The 21,537-nt window shown below is 36.0% G+C and overlaps 1 protein-coding gene and 1 long non-coding RNA gene across 2 annotated transcripts; one reads left to right on the plus strand and one right to left on the minus strand.

The window, feature by feature from the left end:
* The first annotated feature begins 700 nt into the window (after nt 1-700).
* LOC18446452 (glycine-rich domain-containing protein 1) lies at nt 701-16,331 on the plus strand. Its single transcript, XM_006856569.4, has 9 exons — nt 701-814; nt 2,131-2,353; nt 2,462-2,579; nt 3,604-3,855; nt 12,206-12,661; nt 13,234-13,766; nt 14,493-14,709; nt 14,978-15,133; nt 15,326-16,331. Exons 2-9 carry the CDS (start codon nt 2,196-2,198, stop codon nt 15,998-16,000), a joined length of 2,565 nt encoding a protein of 854 aa, XP_006856631.2. The 5' UTR covers nt 701-814; nt 2,131-2,195; the 3' UTR covers nt 16,001-16,331.
* A 1,543-nt stretch (nt 16,332-17,874) lies between these two features.
* Nucleotides 17,875-18,871, minus strand: LOC148779221 (uncharacterized). Its single transcript, XR_016046718.1, has 2 exons — nt 18,796-18,871; nt 17,875-18,283 (listed from the first exon to the last, which is right to left on the minus strand). It is a non-coding gene; the product is annotated as an uncharacterized LOC148779221 (long non-coding RNA).
* Nucleotides 18,872-21,537: the final 2,666 nt, after the last annotated feature.

The following is a 21,537-nucleotide window of genomic DNA, read 5'->3' on the forward strand; positions in this document are numbered from 1 at the left end:
AGTACAAAGTTAGTAATTTTTTGCACAAAAATGCCCTTACCATACAATAAAAATTCAATTGGCGGTCCCAAGTTGGCTATTGTCGGAGCAAAGAACAAAAACGCTAGACCACTTTGAAATGATTGCTGGATTGCAATAGCCACTACCTGAGGGCGTTGCCACAATATAAGAGCGATGTGCTCCGAAAGAGTATTGCCGAAGCGCATGTAGATATCGTCGGAGCGACGTGCTAAAATGTCGAATCGAAGTGGCTTACTGCCGGAGGGGCTAATTTGACTGCCGGAATGCTTTGGCTCCAAAAGCTTGTCTTTTTTACTTTTTTGGGGTGTGCGGGGGGGGGGTGTTTAAAAAATGATTTATTGAAGGGAAAAATATGAGAGAGAAACATCGTAAGGTAAGTTGAGTGAATAGTAATTTTTTGGGAGGTTTTTGTAATTTGACGTTTATTTTTTTTGCTCACGTAAAGTACTAAACCTCGGTCAAAGCACAAAAGTAATTCGCTCCAAAGTTATTGCAGTTCTCGAATGAAGATGGGTTTACAAAATATTTAATTAATATTAGTCAAACCGTATAATGCTTTTGTCGTTAAAATGGGTTGAAAGTTAAATTAATTTATGGGAATAATTCAGTCCTTTTCAAACTTCAAAACTTACAGCGAACCCAAGAAGAACATATCAAAGACCTCAAGGTTCTGACCCTCCGCAGTGTATAAAAAAGGAAACGAGCGCGTCCATAGAGCGAACAATGTGGTGTTCGAGTTATAGCTCAATTACTCTTTTAAATCATTAATTTAGGACCATTTGTTCTTAATCAGGTATTTTCTTGTCTCATTTTTGCTTATTTTTTGGTGTTTTATTCGATTAGAGTTTCAAGGTTTCAATCGGAACTGTCTTCTCTTTGTTTATAAGCATTTTTTGATAATATATTTTCATCATGAGCATTGTTTGATAAATTTGTTTCATGGGTTTTGAGGATTATAGAAAATATTGGATTATTTTGTTTGTTTGTTGAATTTATAAAGGCAGAGATGAGTTTCTCTGTAAATTTGATGCCTCACACTTGATTTGCTATATTTTTTTAGTTGTGAAGATTGTTGGTTTTATTTTTTATTTTTTCCATTTTGTTTTCTTTCATGTGTTTCATATCTCTCTCTTTTTTTCTTTTTTTGAGTTTTACTTTTTTTAATTTTACTGTCTCTCATGTCCTTGTTTCTTCAGTTTTGTTTAATTTTTTTGATCTCTTTCTATGAATTGGTATTTTGGGGTTCCTTTTCATAAAATTGCTTGACATGAAACAACTATGAACTTTGATTTGACTTGCCAAAATAAAACGTTGAATTTCCATCTGTTTTTCACTTACCTTTTGTTCCTAAGTTGATATTTTTCACACTCTTCTAGTTTTTCCTTTCATGACACCAGTAGTATCTTCCCCCCTCCCCCCCCCCCCCCCCCTTTTTTTTTTCTTTGAATTGTGGTCTCAACTGACAATTAGCTGTGATTTTGGTAAGTGAAACTTGGTTCAGTTTCCATCTCGTTTTTTGCAAACCATAATGAACTTGCTCATGACGCATAAGGGCAAAAATTAGAGTTGACAAAGCTATTGAATACCCCATTTTCTAGAGTAGAAAGGCTACTTTGTTTGTTGGTTTTTCTTTACCTTACCTGAAAATCCATTTTGAGAGCTTCAGTTTTATTTTGCACTGGTGGTTAGTCATTCCAAACAGGTTAGTGAAATTGACCAACATCTAATCTTGCAGTCTTTTATGACTTGGCATATTGAATTGACATTATAATTGACATGGATGTTATAATGATTCCTAGAAGATCAAAGTCTATCTTCATTTAGCTGTTCCAGCTTAGTATAGAAGCCTAAAGAGACCCATGACCATTTTACTGCTTTTATGTCAAATTAAAAGTTGATATATATATATATATATATATATATATATATATATATATATTTTTTTTTTTCATAATACTTTCAGGTCCCACAAAGTAAGCATGTCGTTGTGTACAAAATCCATTTCATTAGATGATGCGTTTAAGTTACTCCATTGGAATATGAGATTGAGAAGAAGATATTTATGACTTTGTAAATCCTAAGTCTCTCTTGTTTGGGGTTTTTTTTAAGGGAGGAACGTGGGTGGCCTGCACTTTTGACATTCTCTCCAGAGGAAGGGCAGTCTTAAAAGAAATATGGATAAATCACAAGAAATGGAGTGGTTTAATGCACAAAATCTTGTTATTAGCCATGACCTTGTGGCAGCTGCCAAGCAACAGCTTCAGTTTCTTGCAGCTGTTGATAGGAACAGAAATCTCTATGATGGTCCTGTCCTTAAAAGGGCAATCTACAGGTATAATTACAATGTCACCACTGACGCAATTTATATAGCAGCAATCAATTAACTGTTGTGGTTTTGGATTCCTTGAATATTGGATTTATGTGGCTCTGAAATTGTCAGGTACTTGAACTTTTGGCTTCCCTTGCTGGCCAAACACAATGAATCTCAACTGGTTGAAGGTCCTCTTGTGGTGCCTCTTGACTGTGAATGGATTTGGCACTGTCACAGACTTAATCCGGTGAGATTTTGTTTAGAAACATGCTTCCCTAAAAGTATTTCTCCTGAGCTGCCCCATTTCACTTCTAAGCTGTTTTGGTTTAGAAACGTGCTTTTATCTCCCAAAAGTATTCATCCTAAGCTGCCCCATTTCACCTCTGAGGTTGATTTGGTTCAGAAAATGTTCTGTGCGTGTGTTTGTTAATTTGTTTTTTCCTTTTTTGGGGAAAAAATATGTATGGACTGGAAAACAAAAGTGAGTTACCCCATGGACCATATTTTCTCCACTTTTACAACTAGCTCCTACTTTTATGTGATTATTTTTTATTCCAGATTTGCCCCTGTCTTGATGTTGGCAACATCAAACCACTTTTTTTAATTTTTTTCAATTTATTTTTGTGACCTCTAGGTTGTATGATACCCTATAAATCTAACCACACCATGTATTAAGCCTGCCCAAGTATGGGGGCAATTTGATATTGTTGAGATCAAACTGCTCTGAAATTTTTTGAAGTATTGGGTAGTTCAATGTTAGTGACATCAAAATGCCTCCTACTTAAGAAATTTTTTTAACAAAGGTTGTGGATCGATGTCACCATTGTTGAACTGCCCCATACTTAAAAAAAAATCCAAGTATGGAGTGGTTCGATATCACCAACATTGAACTGCCCCATACTTGGACTAGTTTTATATGTAGTGCAGTTTAATGATGCTAACATGAAACTACCCCAAATGTGGTGTGATTCAATTAGCTGGGTATGATACCAACCTAGAGGTGGCAACAAAAAAAAAGTAATAAAATAAAATAAAATAAAATAAAAAGCTGTTTCCATGTTACCAACATTGAACTGGGTGCAAAATTGGAACAAACACTACCAAAAAGTAGGACCTGGGTGTAAAATTCATGATAGTCCATGCAGTAACTTGCATTGTTTTCTGGTCCATCTGTGATTTTTCCTTTATTTTTTTGATAATTAAGAAACATGCTTCTCTCACTAAAAGTGTTATTCTAAGCTGCACTTTTCCACTTTTGAGGCTTATTACAGCTGCAATACAAATTGGACTGTGAGAAATTTTATGGTGGGATTCTCGATAACAAGACTGTAGATTCAGTAGTTAAAGGCTCCTCCGAGCGGGAGACAATCGAACTTTGGACGAGGCTCTATCCAGAAGAGCCTTATGAGATTGATCTTCAAAATCTCTCAGAAATAAGTGATGGAAAATTTTCTGAAACGGCAGGGAATATCAAATATGATTTGGTGGCTGCTGTCAAAAGGCAGAGCTCTTTCTTCTATCAGGCAAGTTACACTTGCTTTTCTCTTGAAATGGACTCCTTGCTTGGAACTTATTGACAAATAGTCAAGCTTTATGCATTTAAACCGTATACTAGATTTGCTACCTGTGGACATGTATGAAGAAGTGACTTTGATTTTGGCTTATCTCCTCTTCATATTTATGCATTCTGATCTATTTCGATGAATTTGTATTCTGATCCATTTTGATGTAGATTTGTGTTTTCGTATGAATACATATTGATGTTACTAAGTTCATCAACCTACCACTTTGTGTTATTTTTACTCATGAAGAGGGAGGCAGGAACACCTTTACTTCCAATGAGGATTTTAGATAGTGTTCTGCTTTACCTCATATTCACTCAAACCCATTATTACTCATATTGTTAGCCTAGTTTACAGACATCTTTATAGTGACTTTATGGGATCATCATTTTTCTATTTCCTCCAATTTGTCATGTTCTAGTGGCCTCTCATTTGGGATTGCCAAAAGATATTATGCTCCCCGAGGGAGTATACTATCCATTTAACCAATCGATGATTAACTTTAGAATCTCAAATTTTGGGGATGCAACCTCTTCAACTGATAGACTAATCTCCATAGAAATTTTTTCCAAATTGCACCATCTATGGCCTTGAAAAAAATAATGTCTCAAGATTGAAGGGAGGCCATCCAATTTTTGGAGGGTGGGATCTAAGCATTGGAAAATGCAAAATTCAATTTTCTTTTTTCTTTTGAAAATTGTCGTCCAGTGATTCTTAGGTGGCTCCCAAAATTACAGAATAAAAAGTTTTCTCCCAAGTGGGTTTTCTAACTAACAGAGTAGATGTACGCCATGCTCCGGCAGGAGCAAAGCATACAGGCTCTTTGGGATTTTTATCTGTACTAGCTCGATTTTTCCACCATGTTTTGTGCTCTTTCATAATACAATTATTTTCATGATCAGTCTGACCCCAAGGATGTTTTGGTAGTGTATCAAGAGGATTGTACCATATATTGAAGACTATACAATCCTTCAACTTTCACTTTGATTATTCATTGTTTGTTGTTATGATGCAATCCATTAATTTATTGCTGAGCTAAAGTATGAGGAAATACAAAAGCGAGATTTTGAGCTCTTTAGTTGCATGTTTTAGCTTCAAGAACCATCTATGTATACCATTTGTCTGGAGTCTAGAGAACCCTTCCAGTTTCTTTACTAAACACAACTATGCACAAAACCAAGTTGATGCACACTTTACTCATGGTTATGTGAAAAACCATGTATTTTGCCATCGGTTCCTATCTCTTGACGAATTAAAAGAATAGGTGATTTTTTTATTACCATGGAGACTTAAATGCTAAGAATCATCACAAAGGCTTGAAACTAGCCCACCTACGAGATGCCTAGTCCACCTACGAGATGCCCTTTGGATCTGACTGACTGTTGATTCATAAGGCAAAGATACCATCCATTTCTAATGATGGATAGTGGGCATTAATCTCATGGGATCCCTCTGGGATGTTCGCCTGAGCACAATGAAACTATCATGCATCATGGGGAAGGGATATTGTTGGCTTTTATGCCCCTCTAGAGTGCTTCATAATTACCGTACTTGATTGGTTCCTCATACTTCATTTTATTTCTCCTTTTTTGCTTCTCTTCTTCAAAATATTCTTATGATCAAGGTGCATATGGTTTAAAAGGAATACCATATGCTGTAAGTGTCCCAGGTTTGTATAGATTCCCACAGTTTATGATTAAATTTTTTACGAGGATGCTTTTCCTAAAAATGTCACCTAGAATACTTGAAAGAGAAGAACAAGTTGTGGTAGAGGTATAGATGGATGGAGAGGAAGCCAAAGAAGAGTGACGTGACCTGTAATTCATCCATGAGTGAGGGGCTACACTCAAATATATATATTTATTTTTGTTCTTACCCTACTTAAGGGTTGGATAGGGGTGGGGTAAAAATAAATCCAGAATTTACATATTTGTTCTTTAAATGGGCATGAACTACAAATACCAGAATAATTTACAATAGTATATAAGTTTACCAATTATGACTAAATCTCCCGTTCAAGTTGTAAATGGCGTTTGAACATGTACAACTTGTTCTTCAAATAATGATTGCATTCCTTTGATAACCCTTTCGTAAATATGTTTGTTGTTTGATCTTCGCTTCAATTTCCTTGGCTTCAATCCTTTCCCATACAAAATGATAATCAATCTGATTATTTTTAGAATTATCATGAAATACTAGATTTGCTGCCAAGCTTAAGGCACTCTCGTTATTACAAAACACTTTGCATTTTTTAATTTTCATGCCCAATGTAGTTATCAGCCTCCAAATCCATAACATCTCCGATATAGTACTTCCTAGCGCCCGATAGTCAGCTTCAACAGTTGATTGGATACTATCTTGTGTTTCTTCTCGGTGATATCAAGTTTTTCCTAAGATAAGCACAAAATCTGGAGACTGACCTTCTTGAATTTGGGCCACCAACCCAATCAGCGTCTGAATATCCCATTGTTGATTCGACTTGCGGATGGTCCACATCATTTTGCTATGTGCAACTGTTCCTTTAATATATCTCATTATTCTATTTAAGGTTTCCATGCAAGATGAAGTGGGCATATGCATAAAATACCTAATTCACTGCATATGGTATATCTCATGTTAGTGTGAGATATTGTAAGGCCCTTGCAATACTCTTGTACTTCTTTGGTTCTCTTAACAGTTCCCCTTCATCCCTGCTCTGTCTTTTGTTCATGGCAACAGTTACAGCTTAATTTCACTGGCATCTCAATCTACCTCCATCCCAAGATCTTTTGTATTTCTAAATCTTTTATTTGGAATTTATCATTAAGAAATCTCTTCACATCAACAATCAACAACTATGAAGTACCTGTAATTATGATATTATCAACATATAGGAGCACAATTATAATAGCTACATCACTGTTGTGGATGAACAGGGAGTGGGCACTGCTGCTCTCTTAAATCCTCTATCCTTTAATACACTACGAAAACTTTGAAACCACATTCTTGATGCTTGCTTCAATCTGTACATTGAGTGATTCAATTTGCATAAATACTCTCTTGAATCTACTTCACTAAATCCTAGTGGTTCATCCACGTAAACCTCCTCTCTTAACTCTCCATGAAGAAATGTATTCTTTATATCCAACTGGTGGAGTGGCCTATCACAGGCCAAGGCTAATGATAAAATAATGCGTACTGTCACAAACTTAGGACTGAAGGTTTCTTCATATTCCAGTTTGTGTTGATTAAATCCTTTAGCTACCACCCTTGCCCCTTGCCTTGAATCTCTATATACTTCCATTTTATTTATATTTCTCCTTATATGCCAATTTGCAACCTACCACATTTTTGTGTTCCAGTCTTATAATAATGTCCCATGTATTATTGACATGTATGGCCTTGATTTCTTCTTGCATAGCTTCAATCAGGTTCTTATCCTTAATTGCTTCTGAGTATGTTGATCTTAAGAATCTCACTTAAGAATACTTGATTTTCATGCAAGAAATCTCCATGGCTTACCTATCTTTCAATAGGATGTTTAATGAGCAGACCTCCTCAAGGCCTCAACTTGTGCATCACTTGAAGTGTTTACATGGTCTGATTCAGATGCTCTATGAGCTGGTTTGTGTGTTCATTTGCTGTTCTTTCTGATGTGTTAGCTTGCTGCCCCATCTGAGGTCTTCCTTTGACACAATGGCTTTAAATTGACCATTTTGTGATGAGCACCTACTTTGGCCTGTTTGCTAGTCATCTTCGAAAACTGACAAAGTTTTCTCCTTGATTACATGGAACAATGTCTTCATCCTTTCCACCTTTCTCAACATTGTGTTCAACAAATTTCTCTATCTGATGTCAACTTATGAAGGATGGTTCCTTGTCATTCTTGTGTTTGCCTCTTTCCTTTGAACACATACTTTATCTGCAAATATCATGCTTTGTAGGAACAAACATTTTCAACTCATCAAATGGTATATGTCTAGAAATAAAGTAACTTTTATTCAAGGATGGTACATCTATAGCCTTTATGATCATCTGAGTATCCCACAAAAATACATGTTTCTGCCTTAGGATCAAGTTTATTTCTAGGACTACCATCAATATAGACATAACACCAAGATAAAAAACTCCTCAAGATAGAACGGTCAGGAGTTCTTCCAAGTACTGTATAGTATGGAGATTTTCCATCCAATACATTAGTGGGAAGTCTATTAGTCAAGAAGATAGCTGTATGAAAAGCTTCGGTCTCCACTAGAAAACATAAGAGATAATCTGTATTTATCTATGTTTTCTGTTTGCCTCTCCATTTTGTTCTGGAGTATAAGGACAAGAAATTTGTTGTTCCATCTTATTGTCCCTCAAGTAATTTTTAAACATTTGAGATGGGTACTCTCCCCTAAAGTACACAATTTTCCTAGGGAAGTGCTTTTCAACAATCAACTTGAAATGTCTCAAAGATGTGAGGTTTTTTATTAAGAAAAAATCCATGTAAATCTAGAGAAGTCATTAATGAATATCACATAATAGAGGGAATTGGAAGGAGATGCGGTTGGCATTGGACCCCATACATCAAAATGCACTAACTCAAATGGAGAAGAAGCATTTTTATTATTAGAAATAAAGGGAAACTTGACAGGTTTTCTTAATCAATAGCCATGAGAAATAAAATTACTAGGTAGATCAATATTGGAGGAAACATGTCTTTTTTCACAACTTATTCAAAGACTCCATACTACAATGACCCAATCTATGGTGCCGCACATTGGCATCCCTATTAACATAGTAAGATACGACCAAGCTTTGGAACTTAATTCCATTCATCATCAGCTGTGTACAACTCTCTGCATTGTGACTCGCCAGCAAACATGGTCCCTAATAGTGGGCGCTTCAATTAAACACAATCCGGAGTAAATACAAAAAGGCATGAATTTCTCTAGTCAATTGTGGCATAAAAGTAAGATTACATTTAAAATTAAGGACAAGTAAAATATTTTTGAGATGTATAGGACCTTAAGAAGATTGAATGGTAACATTCCTAACATGTGTGATGTGGTGAGAGGACCCTTCTCTAGTTATAATAGACCCGCTACCTGAGTAAGGGATAAGGGAAGAGAACAAATCTGAAATTCTTGTCAAATAGTTGATTACTCCACTATCAACAATCCATGGAGCTTTAGATGGAGATGTAATGGCAAGGATCTTCGAAGATGTATTCACTCTACCTTTCTCAACATTGTCTTCAACAAATTTCTCTATCTGATGTCAACTTATGAAGGATGGTTCCTTGTCATTATTGTGTTTGCCTCTTTCCTTTGAACACATACTTTATCTGTAAATATCATGCTTTGTAGGAACAAACATTTTCAACTCATCAAATGATATTTGTCTAGAAATAAAAGAACTTTTATTCAAGGATGGTAACATCTATAGCCTTTATGATCATCTGAGTATCCCACAAATATACATGTTTCTGCCTTAGGATCAAGTTTATTTCTAAAACTACCATCAATATAGACGTAACACCAAGATAAAAAACTCCTCAAGATAGAACGGTCAGGAGTTCTTCCAAGTACTGTATAGTATAGAGATTTTCCATCCAATATATCAGTGGGAAGTCTATTAGTCAAGATGATGGCTATATGAAAAGCTTCGGTCTCCACTAGAAAACATAAGAGATAATCTAACTTTATTTATTTGTATTTGTCTATGTTTCCTGTTTGCATCTCCATTTTGTTCTGGAGCATAAGGACAAGAAATTTGTTGTTCCATCTTATTGTCCCTCAAGTAATTTTTAAACATTTCAGATGGGTACTCTCCCCTAAAGTACACAATTTTCCTAGAGAAGTGTTTTTCAACAATCAACTTGAAATGTCTAAATGTCTCAAAGATGTGAGGTTTTTTATTAAGAAAAAATCCATGTAAATCTAGAAACGTCATTAATGAATATCACATAATGGAGGGAATTGGAAGGAGATGCAGTTGGCATTGGTCCCCATACATCAAAATGCACTAACTCAAATGGAGAAGAAGCATTTTTATTATTAGAAATAAAGGGAAACTTGACATGTTTTCTTAATCAACAGCCATGAGAAAGAAAATCACTAGGTAGATCAATATTGGAGGAAACATGTCCTTTTTCACAACTTATTCAGAGACTCCATACCACAATGACCCAATCTATGGTGCTGCACATTGGCATCCCTATTAACATAGCAATATACGACCAGGCTTTGAAACTTAATTCCATTCATCATCAGCTGTGTACAACTCTCTGCATTGTGAACTCACCAGCAAAACTGGTCCCTAATAGTGGGTCCTTCAATTAAACACAATCCAGAGTAAATACAAAAAGGCATGAATTTCTCTAGTCAATTGTGAAATTAAATACATTTGAAATTAAGGACAAGTAAAATATTTTTGAGACGTATAGGACCTTTAGAAGATTGAATGGTAACATTCCTAACATGTGTGATGAATGGACCCACTACCTGAATAAGGGATAAGGAAAGAGAACAAACCTGAAATTCCTGTCAAAAGGTTGATTGCTCCACTATCAACAATCCATGGAGCTTTAGATGGAGATGTAATGGCAAGGATCTCCGAAGATGTATTCACTGCAGCCAGCTGTCTTCCAACATTATGAACTCCACTTTCCTTACAACCTTATCAAGAGATATACTTAGAACAACATGTCGGTTGCTTCCATATTGTGGTTGTGGTATCCCATCATATTATTAGTATAACAACTAATAGCTGAGTGGTTACGTCTTCCACAAATCTCACATATTATACTGTTATTCTCATGACTAGAACTCCCATTGTTATTATTGTTAGATGGAAGTAGGATGCTGAACGGTATTTCCATAAAACCCACTTTTACCACGTCCACCACAGCCTCTATCATTTCTTCCTCTATCTCTACACCATGAAACCATTTCCAGGATATGAATAATTGTTGTGGATAAACAATGCATTATAAGACTTCACACTTGATGGTTGTGCCGTCCTTTTATTAGGGCATATAGCTTGAAGCTAAAGAAGTAGAGCATGTAATGCTGCAAAAGAAGGATATAGTGGTCTAAAAGTAGCACTAGTAACAAAAGTCTCATATTGATATCCAGGACAACAATGTACACTTTGCCTGTCTCATTAACGAGGTGTTGAATCATAGCAAGCTGATCACATATTCCTTTGATTTTGACCAGGTAATCAGATATGGATTTATCTTCATTTTTGCAACTCAAGAGTTTGTCTCAAGTGAATTACACTTGCTTAAGACAATTGGTATATGAGTTTTGTAATTCCTTCCACGATTCTTCATTAGTGTTTATATGAACCACTTGTGCCAATATATTGTCTGACAACATAGAATTGATCCACCAAATTAATCATTAATCCTTGACAAACAATTGATCCTATTTAGGATTATGGGTTACAACTTTTTCTCTTTCCATCTTTACTCACTTCGTCTTTGGTGATGAACTGTAGTGGTGCCTTGCATGATCTATTAATGTGACCCACCCATCAATCATAGGCCTCAGATACAAGGATTTGTATCTCCTTTCCATACAATGCGAAAGGAAGAAGAAAGTTTGCTGGTAAATTCTAGGGAACGGAATATTGGGGATACCAGAAGATTCCATGGGATCAAATGAGTAGAAGATAATGGAAATAATTTTTCTTTCTTTTTTTCTTTTTTGAAAGAAAAGGAGTTTACTGTTCAAACATGAAGAATAATTGAGGGTTACTGTTCACATGAATAGTATCTAGGGTTTACTGTTCACATAAAAGGAATATAAGAAATTTAGGATAAAGAAGAGATTTAGAGAGTAAGAGATTTATGGTTAAGGTCTATAGAGAGTAAGAGATTTGTGGTTAAGGTCTATAAATCCAAGTTAAGGGGACAGATATAGGGTTTCATGTCAATGTTGACAATAACGCAATCATTCTAAATAATGACCAAAAAAGAGGGCAAAGAAAAGAGAGATTTCGATATCTTTGATCAAATGTCTGACATTAATGCTTGAACCTGCTCTGATACCATGTTAAAATATCACCTTGAATACTTTAGAAAAAAGAACAAGTTGTGCTACAAGTTGAGCTGTATGGAGAGGAAGTCAATGAAGAGTGATGTGACCTCTAATTCGTTCATGAGGGGCTCCACTCGAAGATATAAACAGTTATATTGTTTTTAACCCTAATTAATTAAGGTTACAAATAAAACTAGAAATTATATATTTGTCCTTTACAATTAACATGAACTATAAATAGAAGAATAAGTTACAGTAGTATATAAAATTTCTTGACCAACTATTATTGACACTTTTGGCAGGTCTCAAGACCCACTGTGGAAGATGATCGATTTCTTGAAGGAGCTGCAGCAAGATACAAAGGATTTCTTTATCTCATAAAGAGAAACTTCGAAAACAATTTGAGACGTTTTTGTGTCCCAACATATGACATTGACCTGATGTGGCATTCACACCAGCTCCAACCAATTTCTTACACTAAAGACATGGTAAAAGTTCTGGGTAAAATATTGGAGCATGATGATATGGATTCAAATAGAGGCAAAGGGAAGAAGCTTGACACTGGTTTTACTGAAACTACCAAACAGTGGGAGATGACATTTGGGAGGAGATATTGGAGGGCTGGGGCGATGCATAGAGGCAATGCCCCATCCCCAATAACACTGACACCATGTCCATCAGTTTTCATGAACAAGAATAGCATTTTGTGTAGCCAGAGTCATCATTACATTCATCTTCCTCAGCCAAAGGCTGTAGAGGTACTCTCTCTCTCTCTCTCTCTCTCTATATATATATATATATATATATATATATATATATATATATATATATATATATATATATATATATATATAGGAAAACTCTTAAAAACGCCTATAGGTGAAATTGAATAGTGTTTCACCCCGTTACGTGATGGTTTTGCCTTAAAAACTGCCACGGATCTACGGGAGCTGTGGCGGTTGCCCATGTTTTTTTGTGTGAAAAATACCGCAACGTACCTACTATGTCCGTTGTGGTTTTTTAATCCACGGCATCTGAAAAAATCAGACGGTACCGAGCCTATAGGTGAAAACACTGTTCATTTTTGCCCATATATATATATATATATATGTGTGTGTGTGTGTGTGTATACACAAACACATACGCACGCACATATACATATATATTGTGGGGGCCGTGTGTGTGGCATGTGTGATCTCCAAAGGGGCTTTGTTTCTTTAGAATTTACATCTCAATTGGCAGGGAAATGAACACAGCGGCAGAGTATTCACCCTAACTTTTGAATGTCGTTTCTATATCATTGCTTGATTTCCTAGTGGCTTTTCTGCAGATACTTTTGGAGATTGTTGGTGTAAGAAATGTACCAGCCAGTCAGAAGGGAAGTCTATATGTTTCTTGTAGCAAGAGCCAGTCTGATAAGTTCTTCTATTCTCGAAGACTAAGAATATCATCCGAATTTGGAGAGAAACAAGTAGCTTATTTTCAGTGTGAACCCACTGAAAAACTGCTCTTTGAGCTCATTTCCCACTTCCCTTCAAAAATACCAATATCAAAGCTATCAAAAGTATTGGGAAAAGCCTCAATCTCTCTTCAAGAATTGTTGGACTCCTCTTCACTATCGATAGAACAGTGGTTTGATCTGGGATCATATGGTGGTAATGGAGAATCCAATCCCATTGGTTTACACATTGCCATCTCTGTAACCATTCCTTACCCTGCTGTGCGTGAGCTTCGTATGGTTCGGTCACATCCGTGGGCAAACAGCTATTGCTTCTTCCCACTTTTGGGTCGGGGCCCGCAACTTGGCTCATGGACCCGTGTCATGGATGATGCAGGCAATGAAATTATCAGCCTCCAAATTAGGTGCGTGGACCAAACTGTGTGCCCTATTTTTGTCCTAGGGAAGGTATATCATACACATGCTGCATATAATCTATAATACACACCCAGGGGGAGGGGGAGGGGGAGGGACAGGGGGTGTTTTCGGGAAAGTAGTGTACACTCATCCTTCAAATGGGCAGTGGAGATGAATCTCAATCCCAGAATTATGGTTCATGTCCACTTTGTATCGTGAGAAGGTGCAGTGGATGCCCTAAAGGCTTATAATTTGTGTTTATACCATACTCAGGGTGTGTTTTGTAGATTATTTTTCTCCTTTTTCCTTGGGTAGGATTGCATACTCAATCTTGTTCATCACTAAGTAAGCATGATCTGGGGAAACCCTGTGTTGTGTGATCTAAATAAGCACATTCAATTAATTCATGCATACCATGTTATTTGAAATTCTTGTGTCATATGGGGAGTTTCTTGCTTGTGTGCATGCAAATTCTTCAATTGGGTCCCAAAATTATGGCACCGAAATGATGTTTTCTTCTGTAGAAAATCAGAATGCTATTTTTAACATGTTGTTACTTCGAGATAAGTAACTATTTTTCATGGCATTGGATCTTTTAAAGTGATTTAATAGCCTGTGATGTCTGAAAAAGTGAATATGTCTGGTAATCTCTTACCTAACTCAGTGGATGGTAAAGGAAAACAGTTTAGTTGTCCAACTTTTGTGAGTCTCAAAAGTGTTTTTATGAATTACAGGAATTCAAAACAGAAAGAGGCAGGCGATGGCTACACTCGGAAGAGAGAGATGTTAGGTGTTTTGGGGCCAGAAGGTAAAATAGAGGTTGTGGCTGAGCAGCTAGTGGGATCAGACAAGCCTACAGAGTGGCTTATTCTAGATTCACAGTGGCGCATTCAATTGGAAAACAAAAATCTGGCCGATGGTCACGTCTTTGAGAAGAGTAGTGCCCAACTTGTAAGACTTTGCACTAAACACAACTCCGACTCATGTCATGCATAATGGAATGTATAATACATTTCAGTATCAACTATCATTGGAACTAAGTTCCTTCAGTTGCAATAGATAGATGATTTTTGTAAATTTCATAAAACATGAAATTGTAAGTCAATGAACATGCGGACTTCATAAATCATGAAAATAAAATCCATTAATTCATTAGTTGAGCTTTATGATTTTGTATGTTTTGCAAGTTTTTTCTAATAAATATGACTGGTTAAAACAGATTAAACTCCTCCAAGGTAGAAAGCTTGAATATGACTTGAAGCATGGTGTGATGCCAAAGGTTGAATGTGATTTTATCACAGCTGTTGCGTTCTCTCCAGAGCACCCATATGGCAAAGCTATCGCATTGCTCAACCCAAAAACTGGCCTCTTCATGGTATCATCATCACCATCACCCTCTCTCTCTCCCCCTCTCATGTAATTTAGTCAGGATTTGATCTTGGATGTTATGTTGGGGCCCTCATTGCCATAATGTCAAAGCAAAGAGCCCTAGTCCTGCTATCTATCTATTTATCTATCTATGGTGTATATGTGTTTGTTTTAATGAACTTGCTCTTGATGTGGGTAGGTAGGGGAGGAATGGTTCGTTCTGCCGGGGATGATCTTAACATTCATACTCTCCGATATGCTAAGAAAGGAAGGACACACAATATTCAAGTCTACAACTCAAAGCATTGAAGACAAGCTTGGCATCAACATCAATCTTGTGGAGGTTCAACACGAAGGTGATTCCAAGTCATTGAACATGGCAAGTGAAGCTGGTTGTGGCCCTGGTTGTGGTACATGTGGTGCGGGTGATAATGGAGATAAGTGTGGTGGAGGGTGTGGCTCTTGTGGTGCAGCCACTTTGAAGAGTGGCGGCATGGGTGGCTTTGTTGACGCAAGCCATGTTGGCAATGGTGGTGGTTCTTTGGAGAGTGATGGCATGGCTAGCAAAGGTGGAGCTGGTTGTGGCCCTGGTTGTGGTACATGTGGTGCAGGTGATAATGGAGGTAAGTGTGGTGGAGGGTGTGGCTCTTGTGGTGCAACCACTTTGAAGAGTGGCTGTGTTGACGCAAGCAATGTTGGCGATGGTGGTGGTTCTTTGGAGAGTGATGGCATGGCTAGCAAAGGTGGTGGTGGTTGTGGTGGGGGTTGCGGTGGTGGGTGTGGGGGAGGGTGCAGGACCCGAAGTGGGTGTGGTGGTGGGTGTGGTGGTGGTGGGTGTGGTTATAAAGGTGCTCCCACTCAAAAAAGCAAATAATTCAGCCTTAGTGCAAAGGACTTATGAGCGCTATCTGCCTATCCGTCTGTCCGTCGATGTGGCTGTCTACTTACCTAAATATCTGTCTATCTATCAATCATTGGCATGTATTTTCATGTGTGGATGAGTACTGGTATAGTAATGCATTTTGTTTCGAGTAACTGGAACAACGGAGAAATCTTAAGGGTGTTCTGTGTGAGTTGTGCTATCCTCCATGCCTTCCAGTCTAGTGGTGTAAATAATGAATAATGCTGCTTTAATCAGCTGACTCCTTGGGTTCTTTGGGCTCATGTCGTGCAAGTTGAATAAATAAAGTTGTCATTGATGTCTACATAAGAGGTAAGATGAATGCTTATTGTTGTGGTTCTTTTTGTTGTAAGATGACATCCCGTTTGACAATAGTTTATTGTTGCGGTTCTTTTTGTTGCAATATGACATCCCGTTTGACAGTAGTTGCAAATCTGATGTAGGTAAATATTAGAGTTATTATTTTTTAATGACTTTTTTTTTAGTTTTTTAAAGGGATAGGAAGTGTGTTGGGATATGGGAGGGAAGATTTAGTTTGGGAGTTATTTTGGGAGGCTTTATCTTTTGACCGTAGAAAATCATGAGATAGGTAGGGGTACTATTCGAAAGTCCTATTTTTATGGAATTAGGAGATTTAGTTAGAGATTTACGTGGTATTACGTCATAAAAAGTTAAGATTCAAGGAGATTGGGAAAAAACTAAGAGATAAAGATTAGGGAATTGCAGAAATAGGACATGAGAGTCGGAGAGAGAAGGTTTTTTTTTTTTGAGGTTTATTTAAAAGGAAGAATTCTCTCATTGTAAAGCATTGGAATTAAGTGATCTCGTTAAGAGATCTTTTTGGGGTAGATTCCCTTGTAGATCTTATCAGTTGGTATCCGAGCAAGTAAGCTCTATCAACTATGATGCCATTACAATCGAAGACATTGCTACGACTCGTGGATTATGTGGGTATGTGGGTTAGCAAATTCATGCAACTCATGGATTATGTGGTTCAACAAATTCATGCAACTCATGGATTATGTGGGTCATCAAATTCAAGAGAGCTTGAACAAAACCTTGGAGGATATCAGACGCTACATTAATGAAACTAATCAAGGGATGAAACGGTTCGATCAGAAGTTGCAATGGTTGGAGAACAATCTTCATCGCAATGATAGTGCTCGCAACCACATTGATCTTACACTAGTAGTCCCACAACAAACTCAGAGTGCTGATCCCGACCGTAACGAAAAAAAATTTAGACAAGATCTACATCCTATAAAGTGTCTATAAGATCTATTTCATCGATTGCAATCAGAGGAAGAAGAATATGAAGAGGTAGATCTTGATTCAAAAGAAGATGTTGATAGCCAAATGTGGAAGAAATTTCGAAAATCTGAAGAAATCAATATTCATTTTTGTATTATAGAGTTTGGGGTCTCAAACTTCCACTACAAATCATGTTGGATATATCATTTATTTATTGAAAAAAAGTATTGAGGTGCATGATGGGACTGCATAACTAGCTTTTGAGAAGACCTCTAAACGATTTGAGTTTTATAAGCTTGAGATTGAGCTTCTCCCAACCCGGAGAGAAAGTTGCAGATAAATATTAGTGTTATTATTTTTTACTTTTTTAGTGTTGTTGTTTTGGAAAGTTTTATCTTTAAACTATAGAAAATCATGTAAATATAGGGGTAATTTTCTAAAGTCCTATTTACAAGGTGAGATTTAAGGAGATCCGGATAGGAGAAAGAAAAGATAATAGATAAAAATTTAGGAAATGAGGAAAATAGAGCATGAGAGTTAGAGAGAGAGAGATAAGCGATAATGAAAAGTGGTTGACATAAAGAGATAAGTGAGAGTTTCTTTTATTTATTTATTTTCTTTTGAGGTCTATTTAAATGGAAGAAGTCCCTCGTTGTAAAACAAAAATATTAAAATTAAGTAAAGTTGATCTTGTGAAGAAATCTTTTGGGATGGATTTTCTTACAAACCTGTATATTCTCTCAAACTTTTAGTTTATTTTAGTTTCTCGTTCATTACTATTTCTCCCTATATCTATGAATTTATTACTATTTCTCGTTGTATCAATTTCAGATAAATCATCTTACTAGAAAAAACAAATTGAAAAAACAATAGTAAAAACAAATTGAAAAAACTATAGTGGTACAAGAGTGGCACCTCAAAAACCAATGGTACAGTTTGTTTCTCCACTCAATGGCTGCTTCGGCTTAGCGGCTTTCATTTCAACCCTATGTGACATGTAGCTTACTGTTTATAAATTACATTTGTTACCAACAATCCGCACTGTGCAACAAGAAATTAGTACTGAAAGTTCTAAATCTTATTCTAGTCCATCTAAGTCTTCTCAATCAACAAATGCAAAAGGCACTAGAAAAGTGAATCATATGTAACTGCTGGGAGTTCAACCTATTGATAGTAGCACAAGAAATCGAAATAATATGAATTGCAGTTGATCAAAGTAAGATCTGAGTATTTAGAGACCATATGTAACTGCTGGGAGTTCAACTTATTGATAGTAGCACAAGAAATCAAAATAAAATGAATTGCAATTGATCAAAGTAAGATCTGAGTATTTAAACTTGATTTTCTATTTACAATAACAATCAAAAGCATGAAAATGAAAAAAATTAGTGGTTTGAGAACCAGTGCTTTGATCTTTCGAAGAAATCGGAAATATTTTTGTTACCAATGAGATTCCTATGAGATGAGAGGTCCCTCAATAATTTAATTAGAATTATGAAACTGAAATCAATACTTACCCACTATTCTTTCCAAATTCCAATAAGTTGCAGTGAAACCTTAATTAGCTTAACCCAACATGAGAGAAAACAACAATGCTTGATTATGGTGTTGTTCTTTAAAAAGAAAAAAAAAAGGGAGACAAAGTCAAGATGCCCCATAATATTTGTGGTTTGTTGGACGTAGTAAACTTTATTAAGCCCCTAATGACGCATTAAGTATGGCTTAGTCTAACTAAATTACCTATTGTCAATTTTAGCGTAATCCACGAAATATGTAAAAGTATTTTGTGCCTATAATTTGGCGTGTTATATCCAAAATTTAATTACAAAGATAATTTTGATAGTTTATGGGACAATCCAAAAGAGTCTTCAAAGCGGCAAGTTCCAGCTGTTAAAAGAATAAAAAAGTTTAAGAAAATAGGGACTGATTTTGGCCGGTTCTCTAATCGAACCAGCCGGTTCTGTCTAAGACCAGCCAGGTCATGATAGAGCTGACCTATTCCTAATATTTTATGGGATATGTATTAGCCTGGTCGATTCTCTATCTGGATCAGCCGGTTTGATCACCGATTTGTCAAACATTGGTTTAGACATCCAGTATGAATTAAGGTTTTTCTTTTCCTTTTTTTTTTAAGAAAAAGATTGTTTTAAATGTTGAATATCTAAATTTTGCTATAATGGGGTTGTTTCGATTATTGGATCATCAAACTCACCCACTTGTTTTTCCCTCTCAGACATTCAATGTTCAAACCCAACTCACAATAGAAAATAACCAAAATAAGTAGGTCAATGGGTCTGTAATTACTTTTGAACATCCAATATTTGAACTCATCTTTCGTTAAAAAAAATCTCTCATTCTATACCATCATTTTGAACCCATCTTTCCTTAAAAAGAATCTCTCATTCTATACCATCATTTTAAATTTTGCTGTAATGGAGACATTAATGGTTACCAATTCAAGGTATAGCCATTATTTCCAACCGTTTCGACTTTAGATACCATAAATGCTTTTAAATTCAGTAGAAATCTACATACATGTGGGTAGAGAGTGGAGTATATGTATGTGGATACAGAGAGAGAGAGAGGAGCATTGAATTTTCTTTTCAAAGGCTGTGAAAACCGAAAACCAATTTAGCTTGCTTTCCAAAAGCTGATTACCATGGTCAAAACCATGGACAGAGACCGTTTGGTTTGCTTTCCACCTGCACCATGGTAAAATCCGATGGAGATCATGTGGTGTGTCTTCAAACCGTGGTTAGTCAAAAGATTCTATGCTCCAAAGAAGATAATGTGACGTGTCTTCAAACGGTGACTAATCAAAAGATTCTATGCTCCATGGCTTTGGTCTTGGCGGTAGTATTGTCGAGATTCATGATGAGGTTTCAAATTTTATTTTTATTCAGGGATAGGGACCAAATCTCTACTGTCTTACCACTTTTTGAGAATAAACTGAGGCCTTGGCGGACCAACATAGATTGGAGCCTTATTATGGAATCTCTCACTCTATTCTCACTAAAAAAAAAAAATAACGCCAACTCCATACTGACTTTAACTTTTTTTCCATCAAAAGATTCTATGCTCTAAACGTAATGTTTATTTACGCCCTTAAGTAAAATCCAACCTAGGGGAACTTCCATAGCCTCAAAATATCGATTTCCAGAGAGAGCTACTTCCAAAGGAAATTTTCAAATCAAACTGTTGTATGTCCCCAAAAAAAATAGCATCCTAGTCTAATTTTTGGAGGTTGAGATTTAAGTGTTTAATAATTCAAAATTTATTTTTTAAAAAATAAATATGCGGTAAAAATTTCATATCGAAAACATATCCATGTAGCTCTTTCACCCATGGAGTAAGCCAACAGTGTGCTCCAGCGAGAGCATAGCCCTCCCGCAATTAGATATCATCCGCTTTGTTTTTTCAAAGGAAAAGTTTCTCGTCCATATCGTGCCAGCGTGCACAAGTACCCTTGCCATTGGTTGAACCCAATGGTTTAAAAAACGGATCGGTGACCCGGATCGGGCTTCCAAAAAATTGATCCGGATCGACGAATCGGCGATCTTGATTGGGAATCGGATGAATTGGTCAGAATAAAACTTAAAAAAAATTCAAAAAAATTATTAAAATTCATTATAAATATTGTTTTTTAGGAATTCAATAAAAAATGAGGGTACTCCATTAAGAATTTTCATGTTTTTGAATGAATATGCGAATATTGATATGTTCTTTCCCCGCATGAATTGCCATTCAGCATTTAATTTACAGTATTTCGTGCTCATCCCTACACTGTTGCTGTTGGGACCCGATATGTGAATAACATGGCTAGGATAGGGTGGCTTCAGAATCATCATCTCTCTCATTTTCTCTTTGAATAATATGGATTAAAAAAAAAAAAAACAAATTTTCAAAAAAATCGATCATGGATTAAAAAAAAAATCACAAATTTTCAAAAAATTCTATCATGGATTACAAAAAAAAATTCGATCATGGATTAAAAAAAAAAAATCACAAATTTTCAAAAAATTAAATCATGGATTACATAAAATTCGATCATGGATTACATAAAATTCGATCATGGATTACATAAAATTCGATCATGGATTACAAAAAAAAACAAACAAAAAAAAACAAACAAAGAAAAACAAAAAATTCAATCGTGGATTACAGAAAAAGAAAAAAACAGTTCGATCATGGATTACAAAAAATTCAATCATGGATTACAAAAAACTCTATCATGGGTTACAAAAAAAGCAAAAAGCAAA

The sequence above is a fragment of the Amborella trichopoda genome, chromosome 13 (assembly GCF_054954075.1).
Source record: "Amborella trichopoda isolate Santa Cruz 75 chromosome 13, AtrichopodaSantaCruz75HAP2 v2.0, whole genome shotgun sequence".
NCBI lineage: Eukaryota > Viridiplantae > Streptophyta > Magnoliopsida > Amborellales > Amborellaceae > Amborella > Amborella trichopoda.

Excerpts from the sequence above, each read along its gene's own strand:
- LOC18446452 (XM_006856569.4), top strand. The coding sequence starts at position 2,196 with ATGGATAAATCACAAGAAATGGAGTGGTTTAATGCACAAAATCTTGTT. Across the intron at positions 12,662-13,233 it reads CTCAGCCAAAGGCTGTAGAG|ATACTTTTGGAGATTGTTGG; the intron begins GTACTCTCTCTC and ends GCTTTTCTGCAG. Across the intron at positions 14,710-14,977 it reads AGAAGAGTAGTGCCCAACTT|ATTAAACTCCTCCAAGGTAG; the intron begins GTAAGACTTTGC and ends TGGTTAAAACAG.